The 25,233-nt window shown below is 40.1% G+C and overlaps 1 protein-coding gene across 3 annotated transcripts in view; it reads left to right on the forward strand.

Moving 5' to 3' along the window:
• UNC79 (unc-79 homolog, NALCN channel complex subunit) overlaps window positions 1-25,233 on the forward strand; it is a 201,067-nt gene that overhangs the window by 80,658 nt on the left and 95,176 nt on the right. For all 3 annotated transcript variants that reach the window (XM_057732406.1, XM_057732407.1, XM_057732408.1), the window contains 9 exons: window positions 1,064-1,204; window positions 4,036-4,257; window positions 6,742-6,969; window positions 10,233-10,374; window positions 13,945-14,024; window positions 14,109-14,257; window positions 19,344-19,501; window positions 22,914-23,095; window positions 24,810-25,011. In XM_057732406.1, the coding sequence (XP_057588389.1) occupies window positions 1,064-1,204; window positions 4,036-4,257; window positions 6,742-6,969; window positions 10,233-10,374; window positions 13,945-14,024; window positions 14,109-14,257; window positions 19,344-19,501; window positions 22,914-23,095; window positions 24,810-25,011 (1,504 nt within the window). The remainder of the gene's footprint in view (window positions 1-1,063; window positions 1,205-4,035; window positions 4,258-6,741; window positions 6,970-10,232; window positions 10,375-13,944; window positions 14,025-14,108; window positions 14,258-19,343; window positions 19,502-22,913; window positions 23,096-24,809; window positions 25,012-25,233) is intronic.

A 25,233-nucleotide genomic window follows, 5' to 3' on the forward strand; every position in this document is an offset into this window, starting at 1 on the left:
TTTTTTTTTTAGAGTCATCTTTGGGACTCAGAATTTTAACTTTTCATCCACAAGTAGATTTCCATAAGATAATTTCCATTTTAGGAAAGCCAGTCCTTCTATAGATGGCTAGATGTTGCCTCAGTTATTCAGTTACACACCTTTTAGCTGTGCCATCGGGAGGTGAACAGACAGGGCTGTAAACCTCCAGAACACAGAGGTTCTCCATAGCTAGAACAATTACAGCTTCTATGTTTTACAAACTGAGCTTTGACACAGTTATGGTTTGAAGACAGAGTGCTGCAGTTGAAGGAGGTTTTAAACCACTGGTCTAACCATTTGGGGAATAAAGTGAACGATATAGTGACTGGATTGACTCATTCATTAATTAATCATAGAAACATTTATAGAGCTTCTATGTATCAGACACAGTAATAGGCAGTCAGATAAAAATGGGATAAGAGATGACCCTTTTCTCATACTTCCTTTTTTCGAGGCGCTCACAGTGGGGGAGATAGTATCAGATAAACAAATATAATAAAAAGTGATAATTGCTCTGATAAAGGTATGGACAAAGTTTTAAGAGAGCAGAGAAGAGGGATGGATTTATTCTGTCTGAAGGAGGGAGGCACCTATTTCTAGAAAATTCATTACAGATAAAGTAACATGATTTTGACCGAAGGGTACCTGAGCTCACACCAGAGAGCAAGATTGTATGGGGCGTTCGGGTCAGAGTGGGAAGGATTGGAGGAAGATTGCTGGCGGATTATACTAGTTCAGGAGAAGAGTGACAAACTAAGGCAACAGCAGTGGTATGGAAAGGAGGGGACAGCATCAGAAGATACTTAGAAGTTTTAATGGAAAGAACAGGATGATTTATCGGATCTCAGGCGTGGAGGAGCGGGAATGTTCAATGGCAGCTTTGAATTTTTTAGTGTGAAACATTGAGGACAACTGCAGATAGAATATGTGTGAGGCCAGATGTCCTTATGTTCAATGGGTCACTTGAGGAAAAAATGTTAAATGTAGTTTTTCTGAGTTTTAAAGTTTGTATTTTGGGGGGACGTATACCTTTTTTCCCCAGGTATTATCGGAGTTAGACATCATGGTTCCACTGCAACTATTAATCAGTATGTTTTCTGATGGAGTCAATTCTGTCAAAGAACTGGCGAATCAAAGAAAATCAAGAGTCAGTGAACTGGCAGGGAACCTTGCAGCGCGAAGGGTAATTATTGCCACAACTGTTTTTGTCTTACTTGTTAACATTTTGAAAACTCTTGTCAGTGATAATGGGCCTTAAAGTCATCACCATAAACTGCTCTGAAAATGCTTTTTCATCCTATTGCACCTGCTCTGTTAACCTTTTAAGCACATTAAATAACAGAAAATGTTGATCTAAGGTATGTTTGGTATAGTCTGTAATGAGTAAGGTATTGAATTTTCATTTTCCTTTGAGTTTTTCTCCCACATCTCTGTTAGCTACCTCTCACCCTTGATAAACCAAAAAGAATAGCTTGTGGGGTACTGTTCCAATTTTTTGGGTTTTTTTTTTTTTTTTTTGGTTTTCTGGTGAATAAGAATTCTTTACCAGTTACTGGGCAGATGAGTGCTTCACTTTGGGAATGAGGGGTTTGGATGTTTTTGTTTGTTGGTTTTTTGTTTTTTTCTGTTGTGTTTTGGGGAAAGATGGCCAACTGATGGTGACTGAGTGATACTGTCAGCTGTGAACTAACTGAGGCCATTGTATTGACCCCTTTGTACTTTTGAGGATGAGAAAGGTTAACATAGTCTGGTCTGAAGTGTATGAAAACTTTTGGACATTTGTCATCATTTTTCTGTGGGGGACCTGACAAAGTTTCTGCTGTTGTACTGACATTCTCAGACAGTACAATATCGTACTGTAACTTAGTATTCCCAGGATTGGTTTTGGAGAGGCTGACTCCTATCTGGCGGTAGGCAAGGACTGTTCTCACCTCTCTCCTTGCCAAGCCTCTCCGTAACATTTTCCCTGCTGTATACTGCAGGCCCCCGGTCATTCTACCTGCTATCTAGGGATAAGAAAATAATAACATAATCATGGGATCATAGTTTGTATTCAGTGCTTTTTTTTTTTAAAAAAAATCATTACTTCTTTTCTCATCTGCCTCATAGGAACCCGCAGCCAAGCATTTATATTTTATTTCTTTCTTCAGTAACCTATAATATTATAGTACATTTTTAGCACTTTATACTGTGCAATGCATTCACACTTAATAACATCACAGGATTGTGTGAGGCAGTTGGGAAGAAATCATTATCCTCATTTTACAACTGCTTAACCTGAGGTTCAGTGAACTGAAGGGATTTGTCATAGATAACACTGTCATCATCCAGGTATTCTGATTCCTAATGGGGGTACGCTTCTTTTTTACTTTAAATATGCTCTTCAAGGCGCTGATTATTAGAGAGATCTTAAAGAGAGAAAATATGATTTGGGAATGATGTACAGGTATGTCATGCAGGGTCCTGCTACACAGTGTATCCCAGATGGTTCGAATGAAGAGCCTTTGGTGGATACTCCGCCTATAGAGTTATGGGAAAGGTTAAGGGGGCAGTGAGGTTGCTGAGGCATCCAGAGGCCAGCAGTAGTTCACTAGGAAGCCTTTATACTCCCAGGGCTGAAGGAATAAGGGAAATGTTCCTGGGCCTTTTGGGAGCTGAGATTATAAGGAAGGGCTGGCTAGAGGAACTGTAGAGGATGGAGATACTGCCAGAAATTTATGAGGGTGAGTCAAAAATATCTTCACTCTGGCTGTAGAATTTATTTCAGTTAACTTTTAGAAAAGACAAATACGTCATTTTTTGACATAATCTCCTTGGTTTTCAATACACTTTGTCCATCTGTCAACAAGCTTTCATATTCCCTCATTAAAAAATGTTTTAGGCTGAGCTGCGAGCTACGAATGCACCGCCTTCTTCACCTCTTCATCAGAAGTGAATCTTCGTCCTTGTAGGGCTGCTTTCAGGGGACCAAACAGATCAAAGTCTGGTGGAACAAGATCAGGACTATAGGGAGGATACTTTGACACCTCAAAAGGAAGTTTTTGCAGAGTGTTGACAGTATGGGCAGAAGTGTGCGGATGTGCACACCCTCAGACCACAAAAAACGAATCACTGAATGCTGCTCTTCTTTCGTGCAAATCGCAAGTGGAGCATCCGTTTTTGCTCGCACCGCAGTTGCAAGTGAACTGATGTAACATGTTCACACCTGCATAGCAGTGACTGGGGAGATAGTAGTCTTGAACAGAAAGTGCTGATAAGACTGTGTGGCCAGAAGTTTTAATATAACCGGAGTGTGGATAATTTTTGACTCACCCTCGTAGCATCAAAGGAGGCAGGAGGTGGGGAGAAATACTCCTACCGCTCTCTCCTCCAGCTTCAGGTCTTCTGCTGGTGCTGATTGACTGAACCCAATTGTAAGCTAGCAAGCAAGAGGGCCAGGAGAGACTCAGTCCTTGGCATCCTTGGGCATAGAACATGGCAGAAAATGGCAGTGAGGGCCTTTTGTGGGAAGGGGTTGGGTTGGCAAATGGAGAATAACCAGTACAATAGGCTTCACATATATTGTTTTCTCATGATAATTTAATAGTTATTATACCAAGACCATTCTTCTTTAACCAGCCATGTTAATCTGAGATTCTGTGCTAATGTTTCTAAAACTGATCTTGCAATGCTTTCCTTCTGTAAGTTGTCATTTTTCAGGTTCTGGTTTTAGGTAGTTGCAGACAGTTTAATTGGAGATGTTTGATGGGATGAAAAATGTAGTGACAGAGAGCTGGCTTCATTCTTCAGGGTACTGATGTTTCATTCACCTGACAATTAGAAAGTTTGGATGATTTTATTTCTAATTTTTATGTTTTGAAAAGACTCATGGGATGTGGAGGTTCTAATGCCATTGGCTAAAGAAGGAAACCAGTGTGACAGCTGGAAATACCTTCCACAGATTCCTCAAATATTTTATACAGCCATTTGAGCTTCTGTGAGTTCACTTATGTGTGTTAATGTTCTATTTTCTAGGTGAGTGTTGCCTCTGATCCTGGTCGACGAGTTCAGCACAATATGCTGAGTCCATTTCATAGTCCTTTTCAGAGTCCATTTCGGAGTCCTATGCGTAGTCCATTTCGTAGTCCTTTCAAGAATTTTGGACACCAAGGAGGAAGGACTATTGACTTTGATTGTGAAGATGATGAAATGAATCTAAATTGTTTCATCCTCATGTTTGATCTTCTCCTGAAGCAGGTAGCTGAAGCATGAACTTCCTTTAGTTCAGAGGTGAAGAATGAGAGAAAGCACTGTATAGTGATTCTTTCTGTGTGTTGGGCATCTTCACACTTACTGAAGTGATGCAGCATCACTCAAGACATTTCACAAGCTTCCATGGGGATTTCCTTAGGAGTCTGAAAGATACTTGTATGAATAACTGTAATGATGTTGACAGATGAGAATGGATATGAATTTTAGAAACACCCTAGCATCATTAGAATTGATTCTGTTGAACAAATTTGGTGGACAAACTTCCCAAAATGCTGTTTTTGGGAAAAGCAAGGTACAACTCTATAGTGATGGGCTGATTTTAATGTATTTTATAAATTGACTTTTTTTTTTAAATTTTATTTATTTATTTATTATTTTTTTGGGGGTACACCAAGTTCAATCAACTGTTTTTATACACATATCCCCATATTCCCTCCCTTCCTTGACTCCCCCCCCCCAAGTCCCCCCCACCCTCCCCGTCCCAGTCCTCTAAGGCATCTTCCATTCTTGAGTTGGACTCCCTTTGTTATACAACAACTTTCCACTGACTATCTGTTTTACAGTTGGTAGTATATATATGTCTGTGCTACTCTCTCGCTTCGTCTCAGCTTCCCCTTCACCTCCCGCCCCCTCCCAAATCTCGAGTTCTCCAGTCCATTCTCGGTATCTGCTTCCTTGTTCTTGTCACTGAGTTCATCAGTACCATTTTTAGATTCCGTATATGTGAGTTAGCATACAATATTTGTATAAATTGACTTTTGAAGTTAATTTTAAAAGGGCTTTGGTCAGGAGAACATTTCTTCTTAACTTTTTATTTTGAAATAATTTCAGACTTGCAGAAACATTGCAAAATAGTATAAAAATAGTACAAAAAATTCCCAAGAACTTTCCCCCCAAATTCTCCAGATGTTAACATTTACCACATTTATTTCTCCTCTCTCTCTCTTAATCTGTATGTGTATGTATGAATTGTAGAGTTTTTTAATGAACCATTTGAAAGTAAATTGCAAGCAGGATGTCACTTTATCCTTAAATACTTCAGAGTGCATTTTCTAAAAAAAGACATTCTTTTACATAATCAAGTACAGTTATCAAAATCAGGAAATTAATATTGTTATTATCTATTATCAAACTTACAGAAATTATTCATTTAAAAAATTGATATAATAATCATATATTTATGGCAAAAGGAAAAAGTTATTTTTGATTGAGGACACAATCCAGCATCACTTATTGCAATGATTTGTCTTGACTCATTAGTCTTCTTTAATTAAGGAGAGGTCTTTAATCTTTATCTTTCATATTCTTGACATTTCTGAAGAGTACAGTCCAGTTATTTCATAGAAAGTTTCTTGATTTGAGTTTATCTGATGTTTGCTTATGAATCAGTTTGAGTTAAGCATTTTTGTCAGCCCTACCACAGATGTGATATTCTGTTGTTTTGAGTGCATGGTATCAGGAGGCACTTGACATGATAATGTCCCATTACTAGTGGTAATAACTTGGTTAAGGTAATTTCTGCCAGATTTCTCTACTACAAAGCCCCTATTTACCCCTTTGTAATTAATAACTAACTTGTAGGGAGCTACTTTAAGACAGATTTCCTGTTTCTCATCAGACTTTCGCCTTCTAGTTTTAGCACCCATGGATGATTCATGCCTGAATCAATTTTTACTATGTTGGTTACCAAATGATAATTTTCTAATTCCATCATTTCTTTTAATTTATTAGCTGGCATTCTACTGAAGGAACAGGTTCCCTGGCTCTCCCATTTATATATTTATTTGTTTAATCTACTTATACCCAAATATACTCATGGATTCTTATTTTGTTCAGTGGGCTAAAATCTGTTACTATGATTATTTTGAGGCTCATATCGTCCCATATTTGGACAATGAGAGTCCCTTCAAGCTGGCTTCTGTGTTCTTTTGACATATTTCCATCATTCTGTGAACACTTCCTTAATGTCTCACGTGACAAGATGTTCCAGGCTCATTTTATATTTTCCTAGCCCCAACCCTGGCCCTAACACCTTGGAGCCATTTCTCCAAGGAGTCCTGGTTCATTTAGTGTATAATGGTATTTAGAAACCAAGATCTGGACACTAGGTGAGGAACAGCATTTTTTAAATGTGTAAAACCTCACAAAGTGATGGGTTTAAAAAAGAACTCTCTTTTAAATGTCCTACATGATTTAAAAAATAATTCTCATTACTTTGTACTGTGCTTATATTCTTTTTAGAAGAGTCCATGGAAAGCAATGTTTATTCATGGTCTGTAAGCCTTATTATCTTTAAATAATTTAGTATTGTCATCAGTTAGTGAAAATTATCCCCAATTGGTGTGCCAATGAAATATTGGACAAAAGGACCAAACTCCTTCTTCTTCTTCTTTTTCCTTTCTTTCTTTTCTTTCTTTCTTTTTTTTTTTTTTTTTGGTCTTTTTTTTTTTTTTTTTTGGTATCTTTCAGATGGAGTTACAAGATGATGGAATCACGATGGGTTTAGAGCACAGCTTATCAAAGGACATTATTTCCATTATAAACAATGTCTTCCAAGCCCCCTGGGGGGGCTCCCACACCTGCCAGAAGGAAGAAAAAGCAATTGAGTGTAACTTATGTCAGTCTAGTATTCTCTGCTATCAGCTTGCTTGTGAACTCCTGGAGAGACTGGCTCCCAAAGAAGAAAGCCGGCTGGTGGTAAGCAGTTGAAGGAATGAGATGTTCCGTGTCTAGTAGTCATAATGACTGCAGTAGATGGTTTAACGGAGTCTTTCTCCAGTATTATCTTATGCTCCATGCTGGGTTATATGTGAGATTGTGTTAAAAGAAAATTTCCCTGTTCCTTCTACCCACTCAAGCTCCTGGAAAGAGGCATGAGATGGAGCTACAGTACACAGAATTCTTGAGTTAGAATTCTTAAGTCTTGAGTTAGGGTTGTAGCATATCCATTCATACAATTTTCATAGATATAAAGCATTACTGGTATTCTTGAAATAACTTTTATTACAAAGTTATGGTACAAAGTTTAGATAACAGTGAAAACTACCAAATATACATATCAAACATTGAGTAAGTAGATTGGATATGAACACTGAAAATTCCTAGGTAACTTCAGTGTGTAAAACCCATTGGCTTTATCAATAGCCAATAAGTCTTTCATTTTCTGCTTTTTAAGAAAATTGTTTTAATAGGGAACAGCTAATATATGCCATAAATGATCTACTCTATATATTGGTTATTCCCTGTTTAGCCTATTTTTCATCTAAGATACAACATCACCAAAATACCCTCATACCATCATAGGTACGTGAACCTGAATCATTTGAGTCAGTGTTCGCCATCTTCGCCTTTTCTTCCCCTAGTGTTTGTCTAGGTAGAAAGTGACTTGTTAAAAAATTTTGGGGGGGGCTATAGTATACATGCAGTAAGATGTTTCTTCAGTTTTTAAATACCTTTCAGCCCACTTAACTGCCACAATGTAATGTTCCTGTAGTGTGGTCTTTTAACACTGTCATTAGGTATGTATTCTAAAACAGTCACAGTAGTAGATGGTGCGAAAACATCGTCTAGCTTAGAGTCTAACCGGGAAGATGTTTAAGTAAATGAAAAAGCCATAAGGCATGATGAGACAGAGATGAACAAGGCAGCTGTGGGAGGAGAGAGGGGTCGAATGCAGGTTAGAGATGTGATGGGGATCGACAGGATGTTCCTGGAGGAGATGGCTGCTGAGCGCATATTTGAAGGAAGAGTGGAGTTAATGAAATGAAGGTGGTAGGAGAGAAGGACTGTTGAGACCTTGAGAACTCTCTGTTTAATTGTTACAGAGGAAATGGGGTGATGATACACTCAGGAAACTGCGAGTAGTTCATCATTGCTAGAGCAGTGAGGAGGGTGGTAAAGGAGTGAAGGGTAGACTCAGTGGTAGAGTCACATTCATTAAGGGCTCTGTCTGCCAGACTAAGAAGTAGGCTTTTATCTTGGTGACAATGGGGGAATCCTGAAGAATTTTAATCAGGGTGTTGATATAATTCGACGAATTTGAGATTCTGCTAGTGTAAGAAAGAGATTAGAGGATTTGGATGCCGGGGACAGGAATCTAGTCAGAAGGTTAATGCGGTCACTCAGGGAAGAAACAGGAGAGCCTGAACTAAAGCAGTGATGATGGTGATGAAGACAAGGCGTGGGCCTGACAGATTTCTAGGAAAGGGAATCAACAGCCCTTGGTGTTTAGTTAGCGTATAGCGATGGAACAGTTGAGGACAAATCCGTGTTTTCTGGCTTGGGAGCTGATGATGCTGCCATTCACAGAGAATTATACCTGAGTTCCTGGGTGTGTGCAGAAGAGTCAATATGCAGCAGGAGACTTTTCACCATGTGAAATCTTATGAAACTCAGTTTATACTTTGATTTAGTGTCTTGTTCGTGGTTGATCAAGGAACAGGGCCAGCCTCAGCAAAACTGTGAAACTGGTAAAGATATTCTCCAGAACCCTCCCAGACACTGTTTTAGCACTGGTTTCTTTCTTCTGTGTGTCCTTCATGTATCCCATCAGTCTTTACCTCCTTCTTGCTATGAGCTGGCTGTCAGGTAATTCTTCAAATTACTGGTTAAAGTAATTACTGGTTAAAGTATTAGCTAAAGAGGATATTTTAAAATTTTATTAAAAATTTTTTTTAATTTAATTTTTACTTTGTATTGAAGTATCGTTGATTTACAATGTGGTGGTAGTTTCAGGTGTACAGCAAAGTCATTCAGTTATGCACATACATATATCCATTCTTCTTCAGATTCTTGTCCCATATAGGTTATTACAGAATATTGAGTACAGTTCCCTGTGCTATACAGTAGGTCCTTGTTGACTTTTATATATAGTACTGTGTATATGTTAATCCCAAACTCCTAATTTATCCCTCCCCCCAACCTTTCCCCTAAAAGAGGCTGATTTTAAAAGAGGATATTGAAGGTGGAACTTGAAAGAAAGAATAAAACTGGAATAGGAGGATAACTACAGATGGACATTTTAAATGGTAGCTGTTCCTAGTGCACGCGTGCTCTCTCTCTCTTTAAGTCTTTTCCACCCGTTTTTCAGCTTGTCATATATCTATATATAGATATACAGATATAGTGTTAAGTATATTCACATTGCTGTGCAACCAATCTTTTTGTCTTGCAAAATGGAAACTCTATACCCATCAAACAACAGTGCCCATTCCTCCTCCCCTTTACCCCTGGAAACCACCATTTTACTTTCTGTTCTCTGAGTTTGACTCCTGTAGATACCTCATATAAGTGGAGTAATATAATATTTGTCCTTTTTTGACTGGCTTATCTTACTTAGCATAATGTCCTCAAGGTCCATTCATGTCACGGCATGTGTCCGAATTTCCTTCCCTTTTAAGGGTGAATAATATTCCATTGCATGTATTTACTGCATTTTGTCTATCTATTCATCTGTTGGTAGACACTTGGGTTGCCATACCTAGATCTCTTTAACTCACATGTTATAGAAACTTCTTGCTCCTAAAAATATGACCTCCCACAGCAACCAGTATTTGCATCTAAATATATTGGTGTGAATTCCTTATTATTCTCTACTAATTAAGTGCTGTGATTGAACAAAATGAGCATGGATTGGAGTCACTTGGCAAGTGGGACGTGATCACAGGGATTACAGCAGAGATGAGAAAGCATGCCTAGGAAGATTTAACAATGTTTTTGAGATTTTTTTTTCCTCATACTTATTTTAGGGGAATGAAAATGTTTCAGAAAGCAGCTGATTCAAATTTCCTTTAACGATTATGGCAGTAAGTTCAAGTCTCTCTGGAGGCAGGTGCCTTTGCCCTCAGGGGCTCAGCACAAGGCCTGGGATGCAGCAGGTGCTCATCCATCTTTGTTGAACTAAGGGGACCCGTGCATCCTCAAAGGGCTGCTCATCCGGCTGCTTGTCGTGTTTGTTTCAGGAGCCCACAGACAGCCTTGAGGATAGCCTGCTTTCTTCCAGACCAGAGTTTATTATAGGCCCGGAAGGCGAGGAGGAGGAGAATCCAGCAACCAAGCACGAGGAGAATCCAGGCAATCGCGCGGAGCCCATGGAACATGCTGGTGGGTGAACTCGGGCTGATGGGGAGCGCGGCGTGCACATCCCGGTTTGCACAGGCCCAACACTCAGAACTCGGGTTTCTTAGATCACCATCGACTTGGGCAAGTTCAGACTTGGGTTCCTTAGTACAGACTTGTGCAAATGAACCATTTGTCTCAGGATTATGAAGTGAACAGATCTGGGATGTGCTTTTTGTTGTTGTTAACTAATCTTTCGGCTTTTCTTTTTGAAAAGAAACACCACAAAATAGGTCACTGGGAACTTTTTCCTGCAAAGACAAAGATGATTACTTGTTATGAAAATTTAATAAGCTTTAGAAGAAAAAATATATCCATTTCCTTGATCCATTTTCTTCTGAATTCAAGCCAGCATGTAGAGATTATTCAAAATAGTCTATTTACACAGTATAGTGCACCTCAGTGATATACAAAACAAGGCGATAGTAAAACACATCCACATATCAGCTTCGTAGGAGAGACAAGGGACATACAGCTTTATGCACACAACAGTTGTCTACTATTCCACGTGTGCTGTAATAACTGGTCAAATGCTAGAGGAAATTAAAAATATAAAACTTAATGCTAATATTGGCCAAATATGCCTAACATGTCAACATTTTAGAAAACCATTAAGGGACAAGTAGCCAAGTACATGAAATTATAAAAAGAGCATGGGTGTGTCTGTGGGAGGTGCGTATCGGCACAGGGCTGGCAGGTACAGCAGGAGGACCTCAGCCAGCATGGCCTATGTCACCACATGGGGCCTCGCAGGATGTGATTCTAATAAAACAGGGGTCACTGAGCATATTTCTGGCAGCAGGAGCTTGTAATTGATAAAAACCCACCCTGTCCGTGAAAGCATCACTTCTACATATAGTGAATCATGTTCTCTGTGGAGAAGTAGCTGTGAACCAAGGATGAAGGGCCCAAGTGGAGGGTGTCAAGACTCTTGCTAGCCACTTAGAGCGTTTAGCCAAAGCACAATGTTTTTGGATAGTGGTGACCAAAGTTGAGCTCATGCAGCTTCTGTGCCCCAGGGGCTTGGCTGAGACCCTGGATGGGCTCAACGTGAATAGATGTACAAGTCATACTCTAAGGCTAGTTGGCTCTGCTGAGAGCTGGGAAGAGGGATGACCTCCTTCTAGTTTGCTTAAAGGCTCTGTGTAGGCGAATTGGACCAGCTAGATGACAGGCAGGCCTGGAATCATCTCCAGCGCCCCAAACTCTGAAGAAGTTTCGGGAATTTAGGATGTGACTCCACATGCCTCAGGGAAAGCCTGATTTATGGATCCGCACTGTGGCACTCTTGGAATTTGTATCTTCCTGCTTCTGCTCTCCTGAACTGTTAGATGAGCTGGCCCCTGGAGAGCCCACTCCCCAGAACCAAAGTTTGGGAAGCTTTCCATCACTTCTTCAGTGAATGGCAAACATTATTAAGTGACTATTTTGTGGGGCTCATTGCAACTCATGGGGTGTCTTATCAGACCAAGGTAACTACATCGTTAGTACAAAATGCGAGGTTGAAACTAACTGCTTCAGCATAAATTGTATAGTTAGTTGAGGATGTGTATGTTGACTCACACTATTTAGAACCATTGAAACTTAGATGAGGGAACATCTAAGATAACCTGTTTCATTGGTTTTCAGCGTGTGCTTGGAGTTGTAAATCTCCATGTTGTTTCCTTTTGACCGTCCTTAATTGGGGTGGCAATTGGTGAGAGGATATGGGCAAATGATAAAGACCCAGGCTCCCCACCCTGCTTCAACCAGAGTGCTCTGACTCGTGCAGTTTCCTACGCTGGAATTCTAAGTAAGATTGTCTTTCAGCAAAGCGGTTCATAGAAAGAAGTTTGAAACCTGCTGATGTAGGTCAGCCTTCCCACTTTGAAGATGAGGAAGGTACATCCAAGAGGGGTTAAGCAACTTGCCCGTGGTCACGCAGCGTGTGTTACTCATTCCTGATTTATGCTTTATACTGAATATGCTTCCAAAACTGTAACGGAGCGTCAGGGGCATCAGAGGAGTTGAAACACAAACAAAACGGAATGAGTTCCACCCCCTCACCCCTGATTCTGGGTATATCTGGGGTGGGGACTGCGAATTGGAAACCCAAATATCGTACAACTAGTTAGTGGCAGGGTGGAGACTAGATCCCAGGGCCCTGTTTCTATCAGGCATTAGTGCTTAACGGAAGCAAGGATTTCACTAATGATCCAATAACCTGTACTCTTTATATATAAATATATTTGTTAAACCTGACATAGCACATAAATCAATTAACTGCCATTTAAACGTATACGCAACATTTTATTTGAACAATGTTAAAATTAAGCAATTTGTTTTTCTAAATTACTTTCCTTTGCTCAATTGTTTGTAAACTTCACTTATTTAAACGTTTGCTCTATTCATCTCCCCCAAACACTACCTCAGGCTCTGGTCACAGCTTCTGGTCTGTTTTCCTTCTTTTGCTCTCTGCTGTCTTGCAGGACACAGTTATCCTTTGTCTCCTCAGGGAAAAGGAGTTTTCTTGCAAGACCAGCCTTCCCTGCTGCTAGGCACCCTGATCCTTCTTCTGCTTTGTGGGTCTTCAGGTGGCGGTCTTGAGTCCTCCATCCTGAGATTAGGCGGGCGCTCTGTTGACACATGTTCTGCGGTTTCCCCCTCTTTCTAGAGTGTTGGCTGTTTCTGCATTTTGTGGCCTGGTGCCTCTTTCTTGTAGCAGTCAGATATGTCCTCCACTAAAAATATTTAAAAACATTTTTTCATGCTAGACAAAATAGAGTTGAGTGCTGATAAAAAGTACTTAAAATACACCAGTAAACTAGCATAGGCACCAAGATACACCGAGAGGGTTTGACACCAGCTGTCTCTGATCCTAGGAATTGCCAAAACTTATAATGGTGATTTGAAATCATTTTACAGTAGTTTCTACGTCTGGTTAACTCGTGAATTTTTTTCTCTAGCATGCCTCATTTATAATATACCCACCCTCCCCCCACCCCCCCACTGTAGAGGCAAAGATCTTTATAGAGCCCCTCACAGGAAGATAAAACCATGAGTAGTTCTGATCTGAATATGCTCAAGTTCTTTAAAAGGCTCCCTTCTTACACATGTGAGTCCTGTGCATGTGTGAATATTGTACATGTGAGTCGTGGGATAAATCTCTCCTTAGATGCTAATACAGCTTGTGTAGCTCTCTGTAATACCTGCTTATCTCCCTTTCGGTTAGGAAGGCAAACCTAGCCAGGGCCCCAGGCCCCTCCAGGTATCAGCAGAACTGGCTGCACACAGGAGCATAGGGCTGGGCTGGAGTTGCTTCAGGGAATCAAAGGTATCTGAATATGCAGTGGAAGGTGGGAGCTGAGGATCCTGAATCTATCAGGAGAAGGTTTCCTGCGCTTGCATCATGGAAAGGATATGTGCTCACACGCAGAGCAAATAAACACATTACGTGAACACTTTTTAATATGTTCTATTTCTATTTTTACTCCTCTTCATTTTACAGTCTTGATCAGTTCATGAACAGTGGGAGAAAGGAGTTTTGCTAACCTTTGTGCAATTGTTTCTTCCCAGCAATAAAGAATGATACTGAAAGGAAGTTTTGCTACCAACAGCTTCCAGTAACGTTAAGACTAATATACACCATTTTCCAGGTATATTTTTTGAGATATTTGAATATTTTATTTGGTAGCATTGTTATTTTAGATAACTCAGTAAATGTGTGATTCTTTGCATAGGAAATGGCTAAGTTTGAAGAGCCAGACATTCTTTTCAATATGCTCAATTGCCTGAAGATCCTCTGTCTACATGGAGAGTGTTTATACATTGCTAGAAAAGATCATCCTCAATTTTTAGCCTACATTCAGGATCATATGTTGATTGCAAGGTATGTCTTCCTAATAGTTCTTTCTGTTTGTTTATATTTAGCCGTTAGCTGTGAAAATCAATGTTAGAATAAGACTTACAAACTAATTGGGTTATTTCTTTTATCCAGGACAGGCTAAATGCCTATGGAAAACTACTTCTATTTCTTTTACATAGTCTAATTTTTAAGTATGTCAATATGAGGAATAGCATTTTCTTTGGTAGATACTGTAGCAATAGAAAAGGAAAAATAAGGATTATTTTATGCCTTTCAGTTGTTAGATGGCTTAAGATTATAATGTATGCTACAGAAATGTCAACGGGTACTAACTTAATATATACCTAGTATAATTGAGTAAGATTTACTCAATCTCTTACTTGAAGTAGAACTGCTAATAGACATCTAAAATCTCTCCCTATATTGTCTGACTATTTTTTAGAGACAGCTGAAGCATTTCGAGAAAAATAATAAAATATTGCCCTAGATATACATAATGTTTTTCTTCCTTGAGAACCTTAAAATAACTGTTACAATCTTCCTGGAAGTAAGTCAGAAAAATATTAGCCTCATTTATACGTAAGCAAGTGAGATGATTCAAAAAAGAAAAGTTCGGTTCAGGTTAACTTGGTGACAAAACCCGTTGAGGCTCTGTCTGTACTCATTTTGTTCAATTATCTATTTGTTCTTTCAACAAATATTATTGAGGGCTTACTATATACATTATTATTCTAGGCACTTTGGGAATTTGTATCTAGTTTGGAAAAAAGTGACCACATAATTTACTTCCCAAATTGGTCTACTTTTGAAGTGATGAGGGGGAGTTTTCATAATAACCTCAAAAGAATAAGTGTAAAGTGGACTGCGCTCTTGGATAAACTAAGATATGTGTATATATGAGTCACTGTCAATACAAGGGATGTGTGATGGATGCCTGTTTCATATAGTTCAGAGGTGGGAGGGGTCATTTCTGGCTGAGGAGCAGATACCATTTGTATATGGGCATTCAAATAATGGTAAAAAATTGACAGAGATTTGAGATGGGCTGGACATTTGTGGGAAGTGAGATTATCAAGAGTAAACAGATGACAGAGTTGGAAAGAAGGGACAAGAAATGAGTAGGGCATACTTAGTGACACCAAAGTTTTATTTTTTGCTGCATGATGTGGTTTTAGCGGAGTAATGGAAAATGAGGCTGGAGGTTGAGACCTAAGAGTGAAAGTCTCCTTGAAGATACTTTACTTAACGGTGTTTGGAGATCTACAAAAGATCTTAAAAGAGTGAACAGGGTCAGAGTTGTACTTTAACAGCATGAGTATGGAGAAAAGAGATCCTTGGGAACCATCCACATTTAAGGGTATGCAGAGAGCTTGCAAGGGCTTTGTGAATGTAGAGATGTAACACAGAACTTTCTTCTGAAAAGTTTGTTAGAAGAGGAGGGAAAGACCAGATACTTAGAGGGGAAAAGGAATGGATATCAAGAGTTTTTAGGATAAAAAGGTTTGGAACATTGGTGGTCAGTGGAAAGGGTTAGCGGAAAGGGAGTAGCTGGTGGAGCCTGGTCGTGGAAGACAAGAGCAATTGATCAAGAACAAAGGGTGGGTGGAAAAGAGGAAGGAGGCTTTATCCTTTGAAAGGAGATCCATTTTTAGGAAAAGAGAAATAAAGTGTCACGGGGAGTTCATAACAAGTGACTGAACCCTTAAGAATAGTAGGTGCTAGTGTCTTTCTCTGGGGGGGGGGGAGGGGATAGAGATTGGGTTGGGAGCTTGAAGAACATGGAAAAAAAGTATGAAACAGATCACGTGAGGGAAGCAGTAGGGAGTCAGCAAGAAATGATAAAAGAAGCGCCAGCTTCGGGGTCCAGCTGAAGTTAGCTAGCACCCGTTTGTGATGGACCAGGTAAGGAAGAATTTGCGTGTCTCTTCGCCAGTGCTCCTGGGCCTGGGAGTGGATGAGAGAAAGTGCGTAATGGGTTTATTTCGGGAGTGGGGATTAGTGCTTTGATTATGGTGGAAGGTCAGAGGGATGAGGAATTCCAGAGTGACGAAATGGTCGACTCTGGGATTCAGTCTAAGACTGGAGGCAAGCGAAGCCAGGAGAGGTTTGATGTTTGGGAGAAGAGTATAGAAAAGAGGGAAGAGAAGCCCAAGTCAGGATCAGAGGTGGGAACTGAGTGTTCTGTCTTCGAGAGGTGAGGTCAGTGGCTCCTCCAATAGAGTAGAGATAAAGGCCACTGTGATTGAGGAAGAGGGGGATCTATGAGACCACGGCTGGATTCACTAAAGGCATTGGAAGAGGCTTGGGTGAGGGGGGAAGACCAACAGGAGACCACATTCAGCAAGGGGTGGGGAGAGGACCCTGTAAGTAGATGGCATGGGTTTCAAAAGGAAGAGATTGGTAAGAGAAGGCCTGGAGGAAGTCGTGGGAAGCAAGGATCATTTGGAGCTCGTGAAGACTAGGGTGAAGACTTGTAGAGAGGGTTAAGGGGAAATTGTGTTACCAGGAAGATGTCAGGTTTCAGCTAAGGTGGAGGGGGAAGCTGTATTAGTTTCCTAGGCTGCCATAACAAATTACCACAAACTGAGTGGCTTATAACAACAGAAATTTTTTTCCTTATATTTCTGGAGGCTAGAAATCCAAAATCACAGTGTTGGCAGGACTGTGCTCCCTCTGAAGGCTCGAGGACATCATCCTTCTCTGCCTCTCCCCTAGCTTCTGGTGGTTGTCAGCCGTCCTTGGCCTTCCATGGCTTGTAGATACATCACTCTAGTCTCTGCCTCTGTCTTCACCTGGTGCATTCTCCTGCCTGCCTGTGTGTCCTCTCCTCTTATTAGGTCACTAGTCATTAGATTTAGGACCCACCTGAATCCATTGTAACCTCATCTTAACTAATGACACCTACAAAGATCCTATTTCCAAGTAAGGCCACAATCTGAGGTTCTGGTAGACATGAATATTTTTCAGTGGGACACTATTCAACCCAGGACAGAAGCACATCTTGGGAAAAATGGGGGATCTAAAGATGTTTCCTTATTATAAAATGGGGATTCTATAGGTGTGATGGGAGGAGCCAGAGGAAAGGTAGATGTGGCTGACCTGGAGGTGGGGGAGGAGTGGGAAGGATCTGAAAGGATCAGTGTGGGGGACGACATAAGCAGCAAGTCCAGGCAGAGGCAGTGAAGGGACAGTGTCCAGAGTTAGACAGAAGCGCCGATCCTTCTAGGGAGTGGGGATACCAGGTGGGCTGACTTCTGCTGTTAAAGCGACCTTTACCAGACACATACTCAGGCCATTTGGACTCTGGGTGCCGTGGGATCTCTGCCTCAGCCTTTGGGCTTCATAGGTCAGATTTTTCCCCAAAGTACCACCCTGACACAAAAGCCATGGTGGACAAGGAAGGGATTTGGGGAAGGGACACGCTTCCTTTTTTCAAACAAGACTACCTTATAGAACTGGGAGAGCTGTATGTCACTGGCCAAATCCAGAATTTTTGTCACTGAGATGGTTTTCTGCTAGTGCTGGATGTGTGCGCTTTGCCTCCTTCAACTAGATTGCAAGTTCCGTGAGGGCATTCCCATGCATTCTTCATCAGGCTTATTCACTCTTGTACTCTGGGAGCATCATCCCTTATCACACAGTGGTAACGGTAGCTTGAGCTTTTTGAGTACCTACTCTGTGTCAAGTACTGTGTATGATTTCATTTAATACAGCCAGCATTGGGAGGAAACAAAAGTTCAAAGAAGTTACGAAATTTACACTTGGTTACACAGCTAATGAATGGCAGCCTTGCGATTAGATCTACATTTATCTGATTTCTACTATTAGGATGAAGCACACTGTGTTTGAAAGTTAATCCTTTTCATTCCATAGCTGTGGTATGTCTTCTCAAAGACAAGGCCCTCTAGTGACATGTACCTCAATATGTTCTCTGTAAAATGGAGATAATGTGTCACTTCTCCCTTCTCTTAGTGCTGCATTATGATTTTTTTTTAAAGTTAAATGTAGTTTTGATTCTGATATTAACTCTGGAGCCAAATAGAAAACAAAACAAAATAAAACAAAATGAAAACAATCAGAGGGCATACTTGAAATAATTGAGTAAAAAAATTGAAAACATTATTACTAAAAATATATGTTCAGAATTATTCTGGTATACATTGATAGGGACTTAGCTTAAACTTGCTAAGGTACGTTTCGGACCAGTAGTGGACTGGTTTTAGGAATGGCAAGTACTCATAAAATGTTACCAGGGATACTACCTCTCTCTCTCTCCCTGCCTCTCTCCATTTTTTTCTCTTTCTCTTCCCCCACCCCCTTCTCCCTCCCTCCCCATCACTTAGCCTAGTTCTGTCTGTGTTGGCTTCTTCTCAGTAGGCTGTCCCTGTGAGGTGGGAAAGAGGGAGGGCTGCTAGCAGCTCTAGGTCGACATCACATTTCATTCTTGAGATTTCAGAGTACATACCAAACCCCGGAAGAAGGATGCTAGCCTTCCCATGCTTGGGTCACATGCCCATCCCTCGGCTAACTGTTCTTCATGACATTGAACTATTTTGATCACCCTGGGTTTTGCGTTCACTCTTAGGATAGAGAAGTGAGGGAACTTGATTGACAGCCCTGCCGGTTGGCGGAGAGGCTGTTCTTAATAGAAAAAAAATTGTTCTGTGTTAGAATAAGAGGAAAAGGCTGCTGGGTAGACAAAACCAACAAAATTCTCCAGATGTTCACTGTAAGAAAATTTCAAAAAATCACTAATCACCCCATCATCTTAACATAACTAATATCAGTTATTATTTAATAGTCATTGTTAATTTATGTCCCTGAATTTATAATATACAATTTTTAATTTTTGTGTTAAAAAATGCAATGTTAACTGGTAGTGTTTTTCTATGTTATTACATAAAAGTAATTCCTTTAAAAAATTAACATAGGAAAAGAGCATAGGAACAGTTTATCAGAGGATTATAGTCTTGTGAATAAGTGGAATTTCACCAAAAGCATCCCTCCCAGCCATCTGTTAACTACACTTCCCATAAACTAAGATAATAGGATTTTTTTCCTAGAAAGATGATCTTAACTGTAACCACTTTGCTTCTTCTTGATTCCCCAGCCTGTGGAGAGTGGTCAAATCGGAATTCTCCCAGCTGTCCTCATTGGCAGTTCCTCTCCTTCTTCATGCTTTGTCACTTCCTCATGGTGCTGACATCTTTTGGACAATCATAAATGGCAATTTCAACAGCAAAGACTGGAAGATGAGGTTTGAAGCAGGTACCTCTGTATTAGCTTAACAATTCTCTCTGGGTCGCAAGGTAAACCAGATGTCCCGTCATGACATCTCTTTTTGGCCCTCCCTTTTCCTCCCTTCTTTTTAGAAGGCATTGTCCTGCTGGCTAGTGTTCTTTGGTAGCTCTGCTTAGTTTAGCTCCCCTGATAATAGGATTGTTCACAGTGGTCCTTAGGTAGGTCAACCCTGTGCAGATTTGTCTAGGGTAGTCCCAGTTTATGCCTGTTGTCCAGGTGTGTTTATTAATTGCACCCCTCTTTACTCTCAAATGGATCCTGGCTTGAATGATAAATTATGTAGTCAGCCTTGGAGTACCTGGGAATGTTTGTTAAAAATGCAGGTTTTGGGGCCCCATTCTAGACCTACTGAATCAGAATCTCAGGAGGTGAGGCCAGAAGTGTATATTTCTAACAAGTTCTCTAGGTAACTCAGTGAAGTTTGAGAAGCTCTGCTGTTGTACTCCTGTCATTGGAGCATCAGGGGCTTAGTCTGGTGCAGTGATGGGTATAATTCCTAGTGCTTAGAATGGCAAGTTCCTAGAGGAACATGGTAAGGAAGGAACCGGGATGTGTTCTCTTAGTCTTACATCTGCTGGTCTCACTGTCACTCTAATCTGCTGGTACTCCTGTTCTCGGGGCAGCAAGCAGGGTTGGCATTCCACAGTCTGCCTTGTCAGAATGGTTCCATATTTTTTACTGTCTCAAAAATTTCACAGAGAAATGAAAGTTCCATCAGGTGAATTAACTACAATACTTTGAGTTCAGTTCCCAAGTATCTGATCACCTCAAAGAGTTCTTGCTTTTAATGCCCCATGAATCCTGGGGGCTGGTTTATGTATGTGATAGCATATGATGTGGTATGAAATTAGGGGAAAACTTCGCAGCAGAAGACTACATGGTATTGGCAACATTTTATAAGCATTTGAATACAGATAAAGCAGGTAAATATTTAACTATGCTCGTTCATTACAATTTAAGGATTGGATTATTGCCAAATTTATCTTCTGAGTCACAGCTCTGATTATGTTGCTTTTCTACTCAAAAAATTTTAGTGGGTTTTCAATGCCTAGAGAATAAAGTTCAGACTCCTTAAACTGACATTCAGGGCTCCCCATGGTCTAACTGCAAGTGTTTGCAGCCTCATTTCCCACTCTTCCTTCTACCCATACCATTGCTATTTCTCCATTGCCTCCGCTTCCCTTCATACATGTGTTGGCCATCCTGTGCTCTCCATCCAAAATCCTCTTCCATTCAAGGGTCCATTCAAATGCCACCTCCATTTCATGAACCTTCAGACGCCCCCAGTGAGTTCCGCTTTCTCGGTTCTATTGGTGGAAAGTCATTTCTTTATCCCCTGATCTCCCATAGCATTTTATTTCTGCCTCATTAGTGGCAGTTACAACCTTTTATATTACATTTCAGTTATAGTTGTACCCGTCTTATCTCTTTTAGTTGACTTGACTTTGAAGTCAAGACCTGTGAATGATTTCACGCAGTAGTCTGCTTGGGCTGCCATAACAGAGTAACATAGACTGGGGAGCTTAAACAACAGAAATTAATTTCTCACAGTTCAAAGGGCTGGAAAATCCAAGATCAAGGCTCCAGCCTATTTGGTTCCTCAGTGAAGGCTCCCTTCCTGGCTTCTCTTCTCTCTGTATCCTTACATGGTAGAGAGAGAGAGAGAAAGAACTCTCGTCTCCTTTCCTTTTATTATATATAAGGACACGAATCTCATAATGGCAGCCTACGCTCATGACTGCATCTAAACCAAATTACCTTCCAAGGTCCCACCTCCAAATGCCCTCACATTGGGAATTAAGGCTCCAACATATCAATTTGGGGAGGGGACACAAGTGTTCAGTCCATAACAATTCATTTTTGCATCTACTTCCATCTCCCTCAAGTACCTAGAATGATCTCTTAGTTATATATAATGTGCTTAATATAGATTTTAAAAATAAGTGAGTCAGTGAATTTATTGAATAAATATCATCTGTACTAGGTATCATGGGAGCAATAAAAAGAGTATAAGCAAAAAAACTAAAAAGTCAGAAGGAAAAAAAAAAAAAAAAAAAAAAAAAGAGTATAAGCAAATTCTTGCTCTCAAGAAGCTCCTAATTTAATTGATGAGACCAAATATAAACATGTAAGAGGTTAAGAAACTATGAAGATATAAATATAATTCAAGGGACTTCCTTGGTGGCGCAGTGCTTAAGAATCCGCCTGCCAATGCAGGGGACACAAGTTCAATCCCTGGTCCGGGAAGATCCCACACGCCGCGGAGCAACTAAGCCTGTGCACCACAAGTACTGAGCCTGTGCTCTAGAGCCCATGAGCTACAATTACTTAGCCCGTGTGCTGCAGCTACTGAAGCCCACGTGCCTAGAGCCCGTGCTCCCCAACAAGAGAAGCCACCGCAATGAGAAGCCTGTGTACTGCAAAGAAGAGTAGCCCCAGCTCACCACAACTAGAGAAAGCTTGCGCACAGCAAAGAAGACCCAGCGCAGCTAAAATAATAAAGTTCTCTTTAAAAAAAAAAAAATTCAAGATCACAACAGAAGATATGTTATATAGCTATATATAAATACACAAATGTTATAGGTAAATGAAGAGTATTTTTGCAGGAGTTTGTGGGATGAAAGGCCACTCTATGAGGTCGGAGTGAATTTACAAAATAGTGGAATTTCAGCAGCAGACTCTTTAAGGATGGTAGAGTGTGAATAAGCAGAAAAGAATAGAAAGAATATTCTAGGCTGCTGGACCAGCTTAAGTAAAGTCCTGAAATGTCTTTGCGTGGAACTATATTGTTTCACTAGCTACTATAAGTTTTATAAAGCTATGTTTAAAGAGTGGCTGGAATAATTTAACATAGATTGCGGAATAATTAGAGGTGTATCAAGTAAGGGTGCATGTGTTTCATGGAAGAAATATGTGGCTTCTATAGCCCCAGGAAGACTGATTGTCATATCATTTCATGACATACTAAGAACCTAGAGCCAGCCCTGGTGGGCATGTCCCACCTCCCTGTGGGGTCTTCAGAACCTCTATGGAATGTGTCTGCAGAACCTTTATAGAATGAACAAAGAAATGAGCATGGAGGCATTTTGAAGGGTTTGAAATGTGGCTGGAAGTTAAAGGTAAAGGCCGTAAAAAAAAAGAAGAAGAAAGAAAACCCAGGACTAAATTAAGGCTGCCTGGCAGAAAAATACTGTACTGAGTGGAAATGGTCTCTGTCGCACAGGTGAAAGAGAACACTGGAGAAGGTGGCATTAGAGTTTCCTTTCGGTATTTAAAATCAATGTGAGGAGGCCCAGAGTTATCTTTTTCTCTATGGACTCATTTCTCAGACTGTCTAAATAAATATCAATTTTTTTGTTCTCTGCCTTTGACACTGCAGTGGAAAAAGTGGCTGTAATTTGTAGATTTCTGGATATTCACTCAGTGACCAAAAACCACCTGCTGAAATACTCCCTGGCACACGCCTTCTGCTGCTTTCTGACGGCTGTGGAGGACGTCAACCCAGCTGTGGCTACAAGGGCCGGTCTCCTGCTTGACACCATAAAGAGGCCAGCATTGCAGGTGACGTCCCTCAGATGTGCATTAGCTGCTCTGCGGATGGTGCTCTGCTCTTCTCTGCCAATTCACTGAGTTGTCACATAAACACACATAATACTGATGGTGATGATAGCAGTGGAAATCTCTTCATTAGGAAAAACATCCTAGAACTACGCTGTATTAACAGACCTCTTGTTTTTATTTGTTGATTTTTTTCTTTTGTCTTTGTCCTTATGCTGCTGTCGCTTCTGACATGTAATTATTGGCAGATTTTTAAAGTAGGCTGGTTTATTTTATACTATTCAGCTGGCTCCTGGGTGGGAAGCCCTTGTCACTGAGGCTAGATGCAAAGAGAAATCAGACAAATTATAATGTAAACCAAACCAAAATAAGAGAAGGTAAATATGCTGCTGAAATGAAATACCACAAATTAAAACCAAAGAGACATGAAATATGAGACTTGGAGGGAGTTGTTTATTTATCTTTGGCACCTTTATTTTATACTTGAAGAAACCAAGTCTCAGAGAGATAATTTGACTTTTCAAAGAACACAGAGTGAATTCATGGGAGAACCAAGGCTAGAACCTCCAAAGTCCTGGTCTACTGATTTATTATTATATTGTTATTATTAAAAGTAATAAGAATGGCAAGAACTAACATTTGTCAGACATGTATTGTGTTTCCGGGGCAGTGTCATAAAAGTGTCCCGTCACGCATTACCTCATTTAATCCTCACAATAACCTTTTGTGTGTTCCCATTTTACAGATAGAGAAGTTGAGGGTTAGAGAGGTTAAGTAACTTTTTTAGAGTCACATGGCTAGTAAGTGGCAGCGCAAACTCAGGTCTGACTCATAATAATGTCCATGTTCTTAATTGTGTGTGTGTGTGTGTGTGTATACACAAAATGTCTCCCAAACCAGTGTAAGAGTTTCTCCTGTAAAAAACACTAAGAAGAAAGGGCAAACTATGTAGAATCTGAAAAATTATAGTTATGCTGCTTGTGGATCCATACATCTCCATGTAAAAATTCCCAATTGTCTTCTGGATAGTCCTCTGTTAGTCTTAATAAGACAAGGTAGTTGTATGTCTAACCCCTGCTCAGGGCTTGGAACATAGGAGGCACTCATTTAAGTGAGAGTTGAATGAATTAATAGAATAGTTGGATGAATTAGTTTTAAAATTTCATTCAGTTAAAAAAAAAGGGAAATGGTAGACTCACATACTAGAGAAATAGATGCTCAGTCCATTCCAACTTTGATCTCTTAAGATTCCATGTTCCACTCACATTCCAAGAAGACAAGATGATTTTCCTTTCTTTCAGAATCATGGAATTTAGCACTGAGAGGAAATTTAAAGGCCACATTCTTGTGTATTCTAAAATGTAGTTTTGGAAGTATGTTTCTCTTAACAGAAATTACAGACATTAAAAAAAGAGACATTGGTTTGAGGGTATTTGGATTAAGCGGTTATTATTCAATGCCTCAGAAAAAATCAATAATATACATTTAGCGCAGATTTCTGAGTCAAAATTGAAGAGGTATTCAGTAATTAGGAGAAGCTCCTCTTCTGCATTTTTTCCCACCAAAAATGCAATCAAAGAAGATTTCAATTGAATCATTCACCATTATAAGTATGAATTGAAGAGGCTGCCTTGTTTCACTGGCTTTGCTTAGTGTATTTACATCTGACTTTCCATTTCTGTTTTTTTTTTGTTTTTTTTTTTAACCTCTTCCCCAGGGTCTGTGTCTTTGTCTTGACTTCCAGTTTGATACTGTGGTTAAAGATCGACCCACAATACTGAGCAAGCTTTTACTCTTGCATTTTCTTAAGCAAGATATTCCTGCTCTGAGCTGGGAGTTCTTTGTCAACAGATTTGAAACACTTTCTTTGGAAGCTCAGCTACATTTGGATTGTAACAAAGAATTTCCTTTTCCTACAAGTAAGCAAAATGAAGAACTTGCTTTAAACAGTCACCCTTCTTATTCTTGTGCTTGCTGGTTAAGATAAGGTACTCTGTGCAGAGAATGGACTGGAGAACTCGAGGTTTGGGAGGGGGCAGGGGGTGAAGGGGAAGCTGAGACGAAGCGAGAGAATAGCACAGACATATATATACTACCAACTGTAGAATAGATAGCCAGTGGGAAGTTGTTATATAACAAAG

The sequence above is a fragment of the Hippopotamus amphibius genome, chromosome 4, assembly GCF_030028045.1.
Source record: "Hippopotamus amphibius kiboko isolate mHipAmp2 chromosome 4, mHipAmp2.hap2, whole genome shotgun sequence".
NCBI classification, from domain to species: Eukaryota; Metazoa; Chordata; class Mammalia; order Artiodactyla; family Hippopotamidae; genus Hippopotamus; species Hippopotamus amphibius.